Raw genomic sequence first — 16,787 nt, forward strand, 5'->3', positions numbered from 1 at the left:
ACTCACGCTAATGGCTCCCTACATGACCAATATATGCAGTACCTGTGCTTGCTATGACACCCTCCAAACTCCGTGAAAGCTCTCTTAAACGCCCACTGGAGCAAAATATTTCCCTCCGCTCCGTTTACCTCCCGTGACCTTCTGCCAACGCCCTTTTCTCCCTCTCTGATTACTTGCTGCGTGAGTGGCTGGGATCTGGATTCTTGTTTACCCTCGCTGCCCTGGCCTGGTCTGGTTGGGGTCTACCTGCCTTAGTTTTTATGCTTATTTGACGTGCTTTAGTTGCTTTCGCCTTGCCTTGCCTTGCCTTGCTTCGCCTTGCTTCGGTAGTTGCTTTGCCTCGCCTGGTTGTGTCTGTCTGTCTAACTGCATAACTGGTTAACTGCTTGTTTCCTTCCTCTGTTTTCCTGCTTAGAGTGTTCAAAATCTTGGTTGGGTTTGTCTGTTTCTTTTTTTTTTTTGCTTTGCTTTGTCTCGTCTTGTTTATGTGTGCTAGTTTGTTTAATTGTTCATCTGTCTGTTTATCTGTGTATGTGTTTATTCATATGTTCATCTGTCTGTCTATCTATCTATTCGTTAATCAAATCTTTTATCTATGTTTGCACGAATATCTGTCTACCACACCGTCTCACTCTTTTTCCCACCCCTTTCTCTTTCTCTCCACACACACACACACACACACACACACACACACACACACGTAGATCTTGTTTGTTATTCACCCAGCTGCATTTTGACCTTCAGGGATGAAAGGCCCAAAGTTTGCAGCTGACTGAAGACCGGGGTGGAGTCTCTTTATCTTTCTACGCTCTCCTGAAAATCCACTCGTGTTCTCGTGTTTTGTTTTGTCTACATAGTGTATATATTTTCTACTAACATAGACACACACACACACTCTCTCTCTCTCTCTCTCTCTCTCTCTCTCTCTCTCTCTCTACCTGTCAAAGCGATTAGCCGAGTTTTCAAGAGTGTTTCTTCAGAGTTAATAACGTAAAAATTTTGTCAGTTTGTCACTAGAACCATAAAAACACCCTTAAAAAACCGTATAGCTTCACTACGATAATTTCCAAAGGCCACAGAGACGATTAACCGAGTTCCCAAAAGTGTTTCTCCAGTTAATAACGTAAAAATCTTGTTAATCTGTCACGAGAACCATAAAAACACCCTTAAAAAACTCTTAAAAACCTTCAACTATGCGGAACCTTTTGAGATTGGGGGAGGTGCGGCATGGGAGTGTTTCAGAGTATGTATGGCCCTGTACCGCGTGATGGAGGCTGAGAATGTGATAGAAATGCTCGCCTTTATGGAACTTACAGATTTAACGGCGCTCTTTGTACCCCGCGTGTATGTACGTAGGTCTGTGTGATGAATAAAATATGTGTCAATGCGCGTGTGTGTGTGTGTGTGTGTGTGTGTGTTATGGGGAAAGAGGGACGGAGAGAAAGGACCAGAGAGAGAGAGAGAGAGAGAGAGAGAGAGAGAGAGAGAGAGAGAGAGAGAGAGAGAGAGAGAGAGAGAGAGAGAGGGAGGGGGAACAGACAAGGACACAAGGACACTCACAAAGACATGAAGGACAAGAACAAGGATGAGGATGAGGAGGAGGAGGAGGAGGAGGAGGAGGAGGAGGAGGAGGAGGAGGAGGAGGGGGAAAATTAGGTTATCCACAAAGGAGGATAAGCGAATAGAGAAGAGGGGGTAGAGGATAAGGGAAAGGAGAAGGAAAATAGAAGAAGAGAAAGAGGAGAAAGAGGAGGAGGAGGAGGAGGAGGAGGAGGAGGAGGAGGAAGAGGAGGAAGAGGAGCAGGAGCATGTACTGGAGGAGCGTGGGTTGAATTAGTCTGCTCAGAACGCGAATAAAAAACCACTTATTACTTCACATCAGGCAGAAGCACAAGAGAACATAAAGGAAGACAAAGTACTAATGGAATGACGCAAGACTAACCTCAATAACACAACCTTATATTATTGAGAAGTAGACTAAGGTAGGAGGAGTAACAGGACAGGTGAGTAAAGGTGGAAGATGGATGGATGAAAGGGAGAAAATAGGATGAAATAGAATAGATAGATAAACAGATGGATGTATAAATAGATAGATAGATTCATAGATAGACAAATAGAAGGTACGTAGATAGATAATAAATAGATAGACAGAGATAAATAAATAGATATACATTGATAGATAAATAGAGAGAGAGAGAGAGAGAGAGAGAGAGAGAGAGAGAGAGAGAGAGAGAGAGAGAGAGAGAGAGAGAGAGATGTATAGAGATGGACTGGGCGATTTAAAGAAAGAGGGAGGAGAGGAGGAGAGGTAAAACAGATAAAGGAGGGAGGGGAGAGGGGGAGGAAGGGAGAGAGAAAGAGGAGAGTAAAGAGGAGAACCAAAAGAGGTGAAAGCGAAGAGGGAAGAGAAAGGAAGAGAGGGAAGGTGAATAGGATGAAAGGTAAAAGAGAGAGAGAGAGAGAGAGAGAGAGAGAGAGAGAGAGAGAGAGAGAGAGAGAGAGAGAGAGAGAGAGAGAGAGAGAGAGTTTCCCAGCCTTGCCTACCCGACTGTTAACTAATCTGGCTTATATAACTTAGCCCTCCTCCTCCTCCTCCTCCTCCTCCTCCTCCTCCTTCTCCTCCTCCGCATACTTATTTGCATCCTCTCTTTCTTTAATTCTCTTCTTCCTCTTACGCCTCCCCTCTGCATTTTATTCTTGCTTCTCCTCCTCTTCTTCCTTTTCTTTCACTTTCTCTTTTGCTTCTCTTATTCCTCCTTCTACTTTTCATTGTCTTGGTGTTTTCTTTTATTTTTTTTTCAACTTTTTTCCTTCTCTCTTCTTTTATCTTCTTCATCTCCTCCTCCTCCTCCTCCTCTTCCTCCTTCTTCTTCTTTACCTAATCACAATCAAATCACGTTTACAAATTTGCAAAACCACATAACGAAATCAAATAGAATTATAACTCTCCTCCTCCCCCTTTCTCTCTCTCTCTCTCTCTCTCTCTCTCTCTCTCTCTCTCTCTCTCTCTCTCTCTCTCTCTCTCTCTCTCTCTCTCTCTCTCCGTTGATGCATTAGGAGGTGGTAACGATTGATGGCTGTTTGTTCTGCCTCTTGTCCTGATTCACGTCCCTTCGTGTTCCGGGAGGTGAATTACAGGGGTTGGGAATATCGCTTCTCAGACTGCCGGAGTTGGACGAGGGACTAAGTTGAAGTAATGTGGAGATGATGTGCGGGGGTGTCAGGGTGTGTTTTGTTGTGGTGGGTGTGTCAGGGTGGGAGGGTATGGTGGGTGGGTGGGTGGTGGAATGCAGGCAGGTTGTAATTGTTGTTGTTGTTGTTGTTGTTGTTGTTGTTGTTGTAGTTTTCTTGTTTTCCTTCTTTTTGTTTTTGCTCTTGTTCTTGTTCTTCTGTTTGTCCTTTCTGTTCTGATTCTCGTTCTTGTAATTATTTCTTATCATTGCTATTGTTATTGTTACTGTTATTGTTATTATTATTATCATTATTGTTGTTATTGTTATTGTTCTTCTTCTTCCTCTCATCCTTCTTCCTTTTCCTTGTCCTCCTCCTCCTGTTCTTCTTGTTATGATTCGTCAGTACCATTAATTGTATAAGACAAACAGGCCGGGATAGGCAAGCAGTCACTCAGCTATGCATACACACACACACACACACACACACACACACACACACACACACACACACACACACACACACACACACACACAGTAAGTTAATCAGCAAACAAAAGGTAATTACAGAACGACAACAAAACTGCAAAATACAAAAGAATACACACTGTAAATTCATAAACAACGCCAATGCACATAAATTTATTAGCCCAAACACGACTAAATCAACTTATTCGTTCGTACACACACACACACACACACAATGATAGACAGATGTTAACGTGCTGTCTCTATACCACTGTTAAATAGATACAATACCCGCTGTTGTCCATAATATAGAGTCGTACCATAGTTACAATGTAGCCACCAAGAATTATCATCACCTGTACACTTTCCTGAGATAAGATGAGAACCAAATTAATACCCAAAAAAGGAATAAGACGTACAGAAAATAACACACGTCTCTCTTTAACTTGAGCTGTTTCATGAGGGAGGCTACAAGACACTTATGGGATTTTGGATGTCATTTTAACTACACTTTTTGGGGACTGGCAGGTGCAGTGGGCCATTTTTTATAGCCTTTTTGTTACCCTAGGCCAGAGTTCCCATATTACATAAAAACAAACAGACACACAGATGATATCACGGATTGAATATCGCCACTACCTAACTTGGCTCTCATTACCTTTATGAGGGTCATTACAAGGGTCGTAAGCAGTATCGTTAGCCACTGCTATGCTTCGGCAGGAGTTGAGCGAGCGAGGATCTTACCTAACCCACTTGCCCTAACTTACACCTAACTTAACCCACCTACCCTAAACTAATCTAACCTAACTTAACCTAACCATACCCACATACTGCAACCTATCCTAACCTGACCAATATCGTTTTACATTTGAATTGAGCGAGGCAGGACCTTACCCACCCACCCACTTACCCACCAATATACCCATTTCTCCACTCACCTATCCACCAATCCATCCACCTACCTACCTAGCCAACTTACCATACTTACCTACCTACATACCTCTCCATCCATCTATCCACCTACTAACCTACCTACCTATCCACCTGCCAACCCATCCATGCACCCACCTGCCCACCTACCTGCCAACACCTCCCCCGCTGAGATCGCCTGCTCGCCTCGCTCCCTCGCCTCCCTCACCTGGGCCAGTTCTCACATTACGGCGCCCTTGAAGTTATGGCACGTGTGTATTTCCCGTCGAGTTTTGCAGTCAATATTTACCACTGGAACTGAGGTCCAAACTGCGGCAATGTCGAACCGAATGATGCCGGCGCTGGGAGGGGTTCTAGAAGGGAGGGACTACTGAAGGAAGGTGATTCTGGAAAGGAGGAGCTTCCAGGACGGGTATTCCAGAGAGGGTGTGAATCTTTAAAGGGAAGTTTCTGAAGGAGGATTCTAAGTTGGTGATTCCTGGTCGGTTCTCAGTTGGGGTTTCCTGGGGAGGGGTGTTGATTCCAGAAGGGTGAATATTAAAGGGGAATTAAAGGGGTAGGATTCTTAAATGATTCTAGAAGTGTGATTTCAGAGGGATGACTCCAGGAGGGATATTCTAAAAGAGGAATTCTGGAAGGGAAAATAAAAGGGAAAGAAAGTGAAATAGTCACTGGAAAGAAGATCAGAATACGAAATGAGAGAAGGAAGGAGAAGGGAAAAGCGAAAAGGATACGAGAGGAAAAGATAATAAGCAGGAAGATTAACTAATGCAATGAAAATATGAATAGTAAGAAGGAAGGAAACACAAAAAAGAAGAAAGATCAGAAGGAAAACGGAGAGAAAAAGAAAAAAGACAGTTGCTGGAAAGAAGATTAACAAATTTAAGCAGGTGAAAGAGGAAAAGGAGAGGAGGAAAGAGCTGGAAATTAAGAAATATGAGGCCGCGGGAAAAGAGGTGAGGAAGATTAAGAACAAACTAATCCAGAAATATTGCCAGAAAACGTACACCACTTGAGGAAAACCAAGAGGCCAGACTGAAGTAACTCAATAATTCATCCTGCCGAAAACTTACGAGGAGAAAGAGGAAGAGAGAGAGAGAGAGAGAGAGAGAGAGAGAGAGAGAGAGAGAGAGAGAGAGAGAGAGAGAGAGAGAGAGAGAGAGAGAGAGGGGATCACGTGTTGCCTTCCTTCACTCACAGTTCGCCTAGGTAAACAAAATGATGGAATGCAGTGAGATGAATGACAAAATGCGTAATAAAGTGTAGAAAAGAAAGGAGGACATAGGAAAAGAATTATAGCAAAGAAAAATATGAAAAAAGTGGAAATATCAAGAGAGGTATGAGTAAAAAAGGTTTGCCAAGGTAAACAAAATGATGGAATGCGATGAGATGATTGACGGAATGCGTGATAAAGTGTACAAAGATTGAAACATATAGAAAAAAAGGATTACAAAAAGAAGGGAATGTAGAAAAACGATTATATAAAGGGATATGTGAAAAAAAGAAAATTGTTTGATAAATAGTAAATGTATATTGATTTGATTGTAGTAAAATAGTATATTAGTAACAGTAATAGTAGCAGTAATAGTAGCAGCACGATACAAATGCAATACTACTACCACCACCACCACCACTACTACTACTACTACAACTACTACTACTACTAATACAAACAAGTCCTATAACAGCATATTACGAAGCGACTTAATATGAAACACCTCTACTACAAATTACGCTTCAAAATTGCTAGTCTTTCCCTCCTTCCCTCTCTCTCTCTCTCTCTCTCTCTCTCTCTCTCTCTCTCTCTCTCTCTCCTCTCACAACAAGATCATCTCTATCTTCATCACGCGGCACCTTCTTCACCAAAACAACACCAGCGAGAGGTAAGAAAAACAAAGCGACTGATGGATAAGTTTTTACCCTTTCCTCCTGCCGCCGTCTCTCCTCGCCAGTGTAACAAAGTGATCCATATTACGTCCTATTCTTTTTTACCTTTATGATTTTTTTCCCCTCGTGGCGTTCGACTTCCTGCATACGTATGGACGGTAATGTAATAGTGCATCTCTCTCCTCCCTCTCTCTCCCTTTCTCTTCTCCCGAGTTCAGTATTTTTTACGGACGAAGAGGAAGGGAAGGGAATCTCACATTATCCCAAATCCGCAGCGTCGTTTTCGGATGAGTTAGAAAAAAGAAACACAAAAAAGAATAGAGGGACGAAAGCGTCGCCCACTCAGGTACGTAAAATGAATCTGCTTTGACGCAAATTAAACTGCAGAGAAGGTTATCCACTTAGAGTTATGAGCGGTGGAGGCTACGTGGTCCCAGTTTATGGAGACTTAAGTGGAGGGAGGGAAAGTGGTGGTGGTGGTGGTGGGTGGGGTAGATAGGCAAGGGGGAGAGTGAGGATGAGAGAAAGAAAGAGGGTGAGATGGAAAGAAAATTGGAGGTGTGTGTGAAAGGAAGGAAAGGAGGAAGGAAGAAGGATGGAAGGGAGGATTGAAGAGGTGTGTGAAAAGAAAGGAAAGGAGGAAAGAGGAAGGGTAAAAGGAAAGATGGGAGAAATACGTGAAGAGAAGGAAAGGAAGAAAAATGAAGAAAGGAAGAGTGGAAGGGAGAACTGAAGGGAGGTGTGAGAAGGAAGGAAAGGAAAAGGAAAGGAAGGGAGAGAGAGAATAGAAGGAAAAGAAGATAGGAAGAAAAGCAGAGTGAAAAATATAAGATAAATGTGGAACCCAAAAGATATGAAGGAGGAGAGGAAGAGGAAGAAGAGGAGGAATAGATTAGATTTTTCTCTCAAGTTCTCATTCTCTCCTACTTTTCTCTTCCACTTCTCTTTCTCATTTGCAAACTCTTTCCTCTGATGTCTATGTTTGTCATCATTAATATTCTCAAAATTACGTAACTTTTCTCTCTCCCTCTTTTCCTCCCTCCTCTTCTCCCTCTTTTCATCCTCACTGTCTTTCTTTCTTTCTCACTTTTTCTCTCTCCCTTTCTCTTTTACTCTCTCTTTCATGTCCTTTATTTTCTTCTCTTTCTTTCATATACTCCTTCCTCTTCTTCGCTTCCTCCCTCTTCCTCCTCTTCTCACACCTCTCTTCTTCTTCTTAAAAGCTCTTTACTCTTCCCTCACATCTTTCTTCCTTCTTTTCTTCTCCTTTCTTTATTAACCTAACTGTTTTTCTCTCCTGTCATACCTTCCTTTCTCCTTCTTTCCTTCCATTGCCTCATTCTTCTCTTTTCTCCTTTCCTGTTTCCTTATCATTGTTCTTCCTTAACTTATCCTTTCCTATGTTCTCTTCATCTCTCTCCATTATCTTCTCTCCCATTTTCTCCTCATCATTCTCTTTTTCCTCTTCTCCTACCCTCTCAGTCTCCATTTTCTACTTATCTTCTTATTTCTACTCCTTATTCTTCTCCTTTTCCCTCTTCCTTTTTCCTCACATATTCCTTCTCATTCCCTTACATTGATTAGTTTTTACTCTCCTTCTCTCCTTTCTACTCGTCATCATTCTCCTTTCCTTCCTTCTCTTTCTCTTCCTTCTCCTCACTCGCTCCTTCTCATTTCCCAGCATTTCTCACTGCTCACTCTCTCTGTCTCATCTTTAAGACCTCTCACTCCTGCGCCTACTCCTCCCATCGCAACATTCTTCCTCATGCAACCTCCTCCTCTTCCTCCTCCTCACAACCTCTTACTTCCTCTTTCCTCAATCTTTACAGGCTCTTTCTCTCTCGCTCTCCTTTCCTTCGCCCCGCCTACCTAGCTAGCTAAACACACATACCCACTCACTCAGTCACTCTAACATACGAATCTCTCTCTCTCTCTCTCTCTCTCTCTCTCTCTCTCTCTCTCTCTCTCTCTCTCTCTCTCTCTCTCTCTCTCTCTCTCTCTGGCAATGAATGTTCCTAGCTCTTAAAATTGCCCCCAAAGATGTATGAGAGGGAGAGAGAGAGAGAGAGAGAGAGAGAGAGAGAGAGAGAGAGAGAGAGAGAGAGAGAGAGAGAGAGAGAGAGTTTAAACGTTATAAAATAGAACTACGGAAGGAAAGAAATACATAAACAAGCGTAATACATACATAATATACGTGTATTTTACCTATAAATCTACAAGAACACCCTTTTTTGTATTGATCTATCAGCATTAACTCTCACTCCATCTAATAAATCTTCAAAGGGAACCACAAAACCTACTAGTCATTTGAATCTCGTAGCAGTTTAATGTAATTCCATTTAGCTTCTTGTTTGTACGGACCGTCACCTCGATGGGCCCTTGTTTTTCTTCCTCGTTGCTTTTGATCACAGCCCTCGTACATAAAAAGAAGGAAACTCGAACGTACCCAAAGCAAAATAAAACAACACAAACACATCAAAAAACTCATAAAAACACCGATAAAAGTTTCCTATCCACCACCACCATCACCGCCACCACCACTACCACCACCACCACCGCTACTACTAACAGGAAACCGAACCCAGGCATTCAAAACACATCCCTTTACAAGACAGCACACGCCACTTCCCTCTCTCAGCCACACTCGTATTCAGAAACGCTTTGCTCTCTCACCACGACTATTTTCCAAGGCCACGTGGATGACAAACCGGATTCTCAACACTGCATCTGACAGTAACGAAGAAATCACGGTAATCTGTCTCTAGAACTTTAAAAAAAAACACCCTTGATAACCCGTGTAACTTCAACTACGTAGAGCCTTTGGAATGTAATGAAGGTGTGGCGCAGAAGTGTTCCAGAGTACGGTTTTAACAAAGGGAGAAAGTACTGATGTTTACAAGACCTGGGCCGCCAAGTCTCCGTTGTCTTGTGTCAGTTCGCCAGCCAAACTTGGGAGGGGGACTTTGAAACACAGCCAATTACTGTTGACAAACGCACGCAGCCTTTCCCAAGCCTTTTCCCGGCCAGATATGACCACTGGGAGGAAGTAAGGAGGTGGGGAAGGGAAGGAAAGGAACAGGGAATAGAGGTAAGGAGGAATGAAGGAAGGAAATGGAGGTAAGTAAGGAAAGTGAGTAAAAGGGAATGGTTACTGAAGGAAAGGGATGAAGAAAGGAAGGAGGAAGGGAGAAAAAGGAGGATGGAGGAAGGAAATAGGAGGAAAGAAGGGAATACAGGTAGGGAAGGGGAAGGAGAAGTAAGGAAGAAGGAAAAGGAAAGGAGATAATAGAAGTATGGTGAAATAAAGGAAGGCAGAGAGAGATTAGGAAGGAAGAAGAAAGAGATGGAAGGAAGAAGTGAAGGAAGAAAAAAATATTATAAACAGCCGCAAAATGAATGCAGATATCACAATAGTTCCAACAAACACAAAAAAATAAACACTAAAACAAAAGACACTCACAAAAAAAGACACGAAAAAAAAGAAAACAAGAAAATGAAACGAAAAAAAAACACACAAAACTATACAACAGAACCACCAACAACACACCAAGGGATAAAAAAGAAGAAAGAAAAAAAGAACAAGAAATGAAAACGAGGAAGCAACAAAACCAGTCAGACAAATCCTAGAACGGTGAGCCGAGGAGTAAAAAAATACCTGGATAATTGATGAAGGTCTCAGGTGATAAGAGGTGTGCAGGAAAGGGGTAGAGGACGGATGGGAGGATGAAACAGGTATATACACGTGAACAGAGAAGGCAGCTAGAGGCGGCGGCAGTGACGGTGGGAGGCGGGCAAAGCAGCAACACCTTAACAATTTTCTTTACAGCCTCGGGGGAAAAACAGGAAGCCTTTGTCTCAGGTAAAAAGAAAAGAAAAAGAGAGAAAGACAGAGACAGAGAGAGAGAGAGAGAGAGAGAGAGAGAGAGAGAGAGAGAGAGAGAGAGAGAGAGAGAGAGAGAGAGAGAGAGAGAGAGAGAGAGAGAGAGAGAGAGAGAGAGAGAGAGAGATGGAAAATACGAGATACCTTTTTCCTTTGACTTTGTATAATTGAGAGAGAAAAAGAAAAGCAAAAGGAAAGGAGTGAGAGAGAGAGAGAGAGAGAGAGAGAGAGAGAGAGAGAGAGAGAGAGAGAGAGAGAGAGAGAGAGAGAGAGAGAGAGAGAGAGAGAGAGAGAGAGAGAGAGAGGCAAACAGACATATAAACAAACACGCAAACAGACAAACAAACAGACAGACAGAAAGACAGGACTGGAAACTGAAGGAAAGGGGAGAGGAAACCAAAAATGAATGAAGAAATAAATAAGAATGAAGGAATTGATAAGAGAGAAGCAAAAAGGAGACAAGGAGGACAGAGAGATACAGAAATAGATGGTAGAGGAAGCAAAGGGAAAGGAAAGAATAAAAGAGAAAAAGGAGGAAAGAAAAGAAAGATGTAAACAAGATATGAAGGAAAGAGGACGAGATAAGGAAAGGAAAAGAGAGAGAGAGAGAGAGAGAGAGAGAGAGAGAGAGAGAGAGAGAGAGAGAGAGAGAGAGAGAGAGAGAGAGAGAGAGAGAGAGAGAGAGACGCAGAAGTTGATGAAAAGGGAGAGAGAGAGAGAGAGAAAGAGAGAGCGAGAGTGAGACCGTGAGAAAAGTTTGAAAAGGAGATGAGACACGAAGATGAGAACGAGGAAGATGAAAGATAAAAAAAAGAAGGAAAAAAAAAGAAGATGAAGGAAGCCAATGTTGGAATGCAAGTAAAAAACAAGAGAAAAATAGAAAAAAAAAGAGAGAGAGATAGAGAGAAGAAAAATAAATAAATGTAAGGATGAAGTTTACACACACACACACACACACACGACAAATATTGAGCGGAAGAGAAGAAGAGGGACATAAATATATAAGACAAGGAGGGGAAGGGAAAAAAAGGAGGGCAGAAAGGGAGACAGAAAAAAATACAATAAAAATGTCAGAGAGAGAGAGAGAGAGGGGGAGGAGCGACGGGGAAATAATAGAAGGAACAGGAGTGGATAAGAGTAGAATAGCTGTTGTTTAGTGGTAAGGAGGCGCTAGGGAAGAGAAGATAGCGTGTGTGTGTCGCGTTGGGTTCGCTATTTATTATGATTATTACGTCAACCTGCCACCACCACCACCACCACCACCACCACCACTGCGATACTAAGGAAAGGAATCTTGTGGCTTTTAATTTACTCCTTTTCTTTTCTTAGTATCGTTATTTTTTTTTGTATTTATTTTTATTAGTTCATTTTCACGCCTTCTCTTGCCTGCGTAACTCTGTCTGTTTATTTTTGTCTATCTTTCTGTGGTTCTATGGTAAAACACTTGTCTTGCGGTTTAAGGGCTGCAGGTTCTATTCTTAAAGATGGCTATTTCTTAGTGGGCGAAGTAGCGCTTTCTATCTCTCGTAATTCTCGTTGTCGCGATGATGTAACTCGAATTTCAATCTCTCTCTCTCTCTCTCTCTCTCTCTCTCTCTCTCTCTCTCTCTCTCTCTCTCTCTCTCTCTCTCTCTCTCTCTCTCTCTCTCTCTCTCTCTCTCTTCATATCTCTTCATCTCTCTTAACTTAACTTATTCTCTTCACTTATGCACAAATATGAACAAAAGAAAACAAGGGAAGCTGCAAGAAGCCATCATGCTTTACACACACACACACACACAAACACACACACACACACACACATACCAATCCATCCCTCACTCACACCTCCTCGTCTTTCTCTCTCTCTCTCTCTCTACAGGAAAGCCTAAGAAGGAATCATCGAAGTTGTGGACGCCGCCAGAGTTCGACGAGAGTGTTCCTCGCATCCTCACCGTGATGGAGGGGGAGCCAGCCACCCTGCAGTGCGTCGTCAGCAAGCTAAGGGGGAGATCCGTAAGTCAGGCTCCCCTCTTCCCCTCCGCTTTTCTTCCTCTCTCAGTTCTCTCTCAGCTTGTTCCAAAATAAGTAGATAAATAAGGGTCTGTCTATACGTGAAGCTTCTCCAGTCAGTACTTTATATTTTACCTCTTTCCCCGATGATTTAACGTGAACGAAAAGGTAGTGGAATATTTTCGGACAGGTACAGTAACTCTGCCTACGAGTATAAACCACGTGAAGATTCTCATACATTAACACTTTACTTTTCTTCCCAATACCTTAACGTGAAGCAAAGAGTACAACGTAAGTTCAGGAAATTGAGTATTTTGGGCAGGTACAGTAAGTGAAGATTCTCCTACATTTACTACATTTGCTTAACCTCCTCATCCCTCCATAACTTAACGAGAAGCGAAAGGTACTGAGTTTAGGAAATTAAGTACTTTTGGACTGGGGATTCTCAGATACAGTAAGTCTGGCTATAAAGCACGTGAATAGTCTCCTGTGACAGTAACTCGCTTCCCTTACCGATAATTCAAAGAGAAAGGTGATAGATTAGGGACACTGGGTATTTGTGGGGATCTCAGGGACTTTCCAGGTGAGATACAGGTATAGATACTGACAGGTAAGCATTTCGCAAGTAGTTTGTAGCTTCGTAACTATATTCAACATACTCTGAAATCTAAGGAGGAAACTTTGTCTTTCTCTCTCTCTCTCTCTCTCTCTCTCTCTCTCTCTCTCTCTCTCTCTCTCTCTCTCTCTCTCTCTCTCTCAGTCTAATATCCTCCAGTCACAACTCAACATATTCTGAAATGCAAGGAATAAACTCTACTCTGTTCTGTCTCACTCTCTTTCCTCAGTCTGTCAGTATCCATTCACAAACTATACTCAACATATTCTAAAATACAGGAAGAAAAGTGTGTGTCTATCCTTCCTCTCTCCCTCTCCCTCAGTCTGTTCCCCTTTCAATGACTCTCTTTGGACCGCTAAATTTGCCCGCATCATTTCAAGCCTCCATTCAGTCATATATCTTGTATTCATGTCCTGTTCTTCCATTCCCTTGTCAACTGATCCTGTGTGTTTGCTTGTTTCTGTTCATTTACTGCTTTGAACATCATGATTAAACCTTTATCTCTCTCTTCCTCCCTTCCCCCTCTCTCTTTCTCTCTCTCTACGAGGAACCTAAACTTTTTCAGTGCTTCCTCTCCTCGTCTCTCTCTCTCTCTCTCTCTCTCTCTCTCTCTCTCTGGCATCACTCAAACTTGGTAACAATTTTTATGGGCCACTCTGTATGTACCCTCTTTAGTTTGTTGTCGTGTTTTCCTGCAGAGTTATAGCCCTTTATAGAGATTCAGGCAGTGGTCTTAGTAATAGAACGTTAGTATCTTTCTCTTAATACTGGTCTTCTGCTACCTATAAGCTTGAGAAGAGGCATAAGGAAGAGGATAGTTAAGTGTAGGAAAATATTGTTAGGTGTTGTTAACTTAATCTAATCCTTCTGTTATCTGGACACTGTGAAGGAGAGGCATAGGGAGTATAATGTATGTAGGTGTAGATAATTTAAATTCAAGTGACCTTTCTTCCTGTACGAAATTAAATGTGCGAATGAGTGACCTTTCTCATAACCTTTTCTTTCTCTCAGGTGTCGTGGATTCGCCAGAGGGACCTTCACGTGATCTCTGCCAATGACCTGACCTTCACCACGGACGGCAGATTTAAGGTCTGCAACTACACACACACACACACACACACACACACACACACACACACACACACACACACACACACACACACACACACACACACACACACACACACACACACGCACGCGCCCTCTGTCACTCAAATTCCAAGACGCTTCGCTCGGAAAATAGGTTTGACTGACTCAGCGAAAAACGCCAAAGATTAAAGGCTATTTAAGCTGGCAAAGTTTTCTCTTTCTCTGTTTTTGTTCCGCTGCTACCCTCGTGTCCTTCATCTTCCTCCTCTTTCATCTTTTCCGTCTCCTCCTAATCCTCTCTCTCTCCTCCTCCTCCTCCTCTTCCTCTTCCTCTTTGTTTTTATGTTCCTTTTACTAGTTTCCTTAATTTTCCTTCTCTTTCAACTCCCCTTCCTCCTCCTTCTCCTCCTCCTCCTCCTTCTCCTTCTCCTCCTCCTCCTCCTCCTCCTCCTCCTCCTCCTCCTCCTCCTCCTCCTCCTCCTTCTCTTTGTTTTCATGTTGCTTTTACTAGCTTCCTTAATTTTCCTCCTCCTCCTCCTCCTCCTCCTCCTCCTCCTCCTCCTCCTCCTCGTACTCCGCTTTCTGCTGTGCTGTCCTGTCTCTCTTCCCTGTAGTTAGTCAGAAGTAGTTACCAAACAACCTTGCAAGGACCAAAAAGTCTGTTGCTGTTTGGCTTTCCATTTTCTTCATTCATTCCTCCTCCTCCTTCCTTCCCTTACTTTTAATTAAATAGCATAGGTTACTGTAAACAACCTCATAAGGACCAACAAATCTGCTGCTATATGTCCTTCCTATACGACACTCTATCTCTCTCCCTGTCCCCCTCTCTCTCTCTCTCTCTCTCATTATACACACCTGCCTCACCTCTCCTAATAGAACAGATATATACTTTTTTTCTAACAGGTATTATTATATTCCTCTACAGGTGGCTTTTGACAACGATACCTCAGCCTTCACCTTGAGAGTCTTAAAGGCGCTGAGGAATGACTCGGGCGTGTACGAGTGTCAGATCAACACTCGCCCTAAGCTGTCGCGTGCCTTCAACCTTACCGTAGTGGGTGAGTGAAGAGAGCTGACGTGATATGTGAGGGAATGTGGCGTGAGAGAGAGAGAGAGAGAGAGAGAGAGAGAGAGAGAGAGAGAGAGAGAGAGAGAGAGAGAGAGAGAGAGAGAGAGAGAGAGAGAGAGAGAGAGAGAGAGAGAGAGAGAGAGAAATTATGTGTGTGTATAGAGAGTTGTGTCAATGTAATGTCATGTCTTTTTAGCGTCAGATTTATCATGTGTTTTATCTAGATTTATGTTTACCGTGTGTGTGTGTGTGTGTGTGTGTGTGTGTGTGTGTGTGTGTGTGTGTGTGTGTGTGTGTGTGTGTGTGCTGTTGCTACACCTCGTCCACTCACTCACACACTCACTCACTCATTCTTTTGTTCTTTGCACGCATTTTTCCGCCTTTTATTTCTCTTCCCTCTTCGTTCAACTTTTCTTTATTTTTTTACATTGTTTTCTCTCTCCCTCTCCCTCTCCCTCTCCCTCTCTCTAGTCTTTATTGCACCGCCACCCTCGTCTTGTCTTTATAACCTTTAGCTTCTATTATTTTTTCTCCCTCCTTTAGTGTCTCTATTCAACTCTTTTTTTCTTGCCTCTCTTTCTCTCTCTCGCCTTCCTTCCTTTTATATCTATTTGTTTTTTACGAGCGTCAATACAATACCTTGGTTCCCTTTTCACTTGTTTCTCTAAATCGTTTGACACACTCCTTATACGTTGTTTCTTCTTCCTCTCTCCCTCCGTTTCTTCCCTCTATATTCATTCCTACACTCCTTACCATTGACTCTTTTATCACTCCCTCCCTCTCTATCTCTCTATCGCTTTCTGTTTCTCTCTATGTCCTCTCGTTCTTCCCTGTCTGCATTAAGCTTTTTTTTTCCTAGCAATACCCTTCTGCATACTTTCAGTTCACCCACTTATCTCGTCTTCTCCTCCTTATCTTCGCCTCTTCTGTCTCTCTACGGTCCTCTCTTTCTCGTGTTCCTGTGTCTCCTATCGTTTCTTTCTTATCTTCTTGTTTAAATACTTCTTTTTTGGTCATTTCTCCTTGTAGTTCTTTTTCTGTTTTTACTACTACTACTACTACTACTATTACTACTACTACTACTACTACTATTTCTACTTTTTCTTCTGTTACTTTGTCTTCCTTCACCTCCTTTTTCTTCTTCCACACCTTTATATTTGTCCTCTTACTCTTCCTCCTCTTGCTTTTCCTTCCAATCATTCATCTTTCTTCACTTACTCTTCTTACTTCTCCATCTCCTCTTTTCTACACCTCTTGCTTCTACATTTTCCTCTTCCTCCTACAATATATCTCCTCCTCCTCCTTTTCCTTCTTCTTCTCCTCCTCCTTCTCCTCCTCCTCCTCTTCCTCCTCCTTCTCCTGTTACAAGGGTTTACAGTCACTTGGTACTGGGACGGATGGTGCTCAGGTCGTGTAGGCGACACACCAATATAACGTTTGTCAACCCATCTTACTCAACAGCCTCCATCCACTCAGCCACTAAACCATATCCACCTTCTCACATCCATCCACCAACACCCATAACCCCATCCCTCTATCCACCGACTCACGCTCATCCACCCATCCACCTCCATTAACCTACCCATCCACTCAACCACATCCACCCATCCACCCACCGCACACTACCTACAGGCTCACTCATCCATCCATCCACCAGAGGGTGAGTAGATGGTAAGTGGGTGAGTG

General features: G+C 42.7%; 1 protein-coding gene across 1 annotated transcript in view; it reads left to right on the forward strand.

Annotated features, from left to right (window-relative positions):
- Positions 1-16,787, forward strand: part of LOC135088976 (protein turtle homolog A-like) — a 42,851-nt gene that overhangs the window by 11,977 nt on the left and 14,087 nt on the right. Inside the window, exons 2-4 of the mRNA XM_063984069.1 lie at positions 12,197-12,330; positions 13,955-14,032; positions 14,958-15,090. Coding sequence (XP_063840139.1) covers positions 12,197-12,330; positions 13,955-14,032; positions 14,958-15,090 — 345 coding nt within the window. The remainder of the gene's footprint in view (positions 1-12,196; positions 12,331-13,954; positions 14,033-14,957; positions 15,091-16,787) is intronic.

This window comes from Scylla paramamosain, chromosome 32 (assembly GCF_035594125.1).
Source record: "Scylla paramamosain isolate STU-SP2022 chromosome 32, ASM3559412v1, whole genome shotgun sequence".
Taxonomy (NCBI): Eukaryota; Metazoa; Arthropoda; class Malacostraca; order Decapoda; family Portunidae; genus Scylla; species Scylla paramamosain.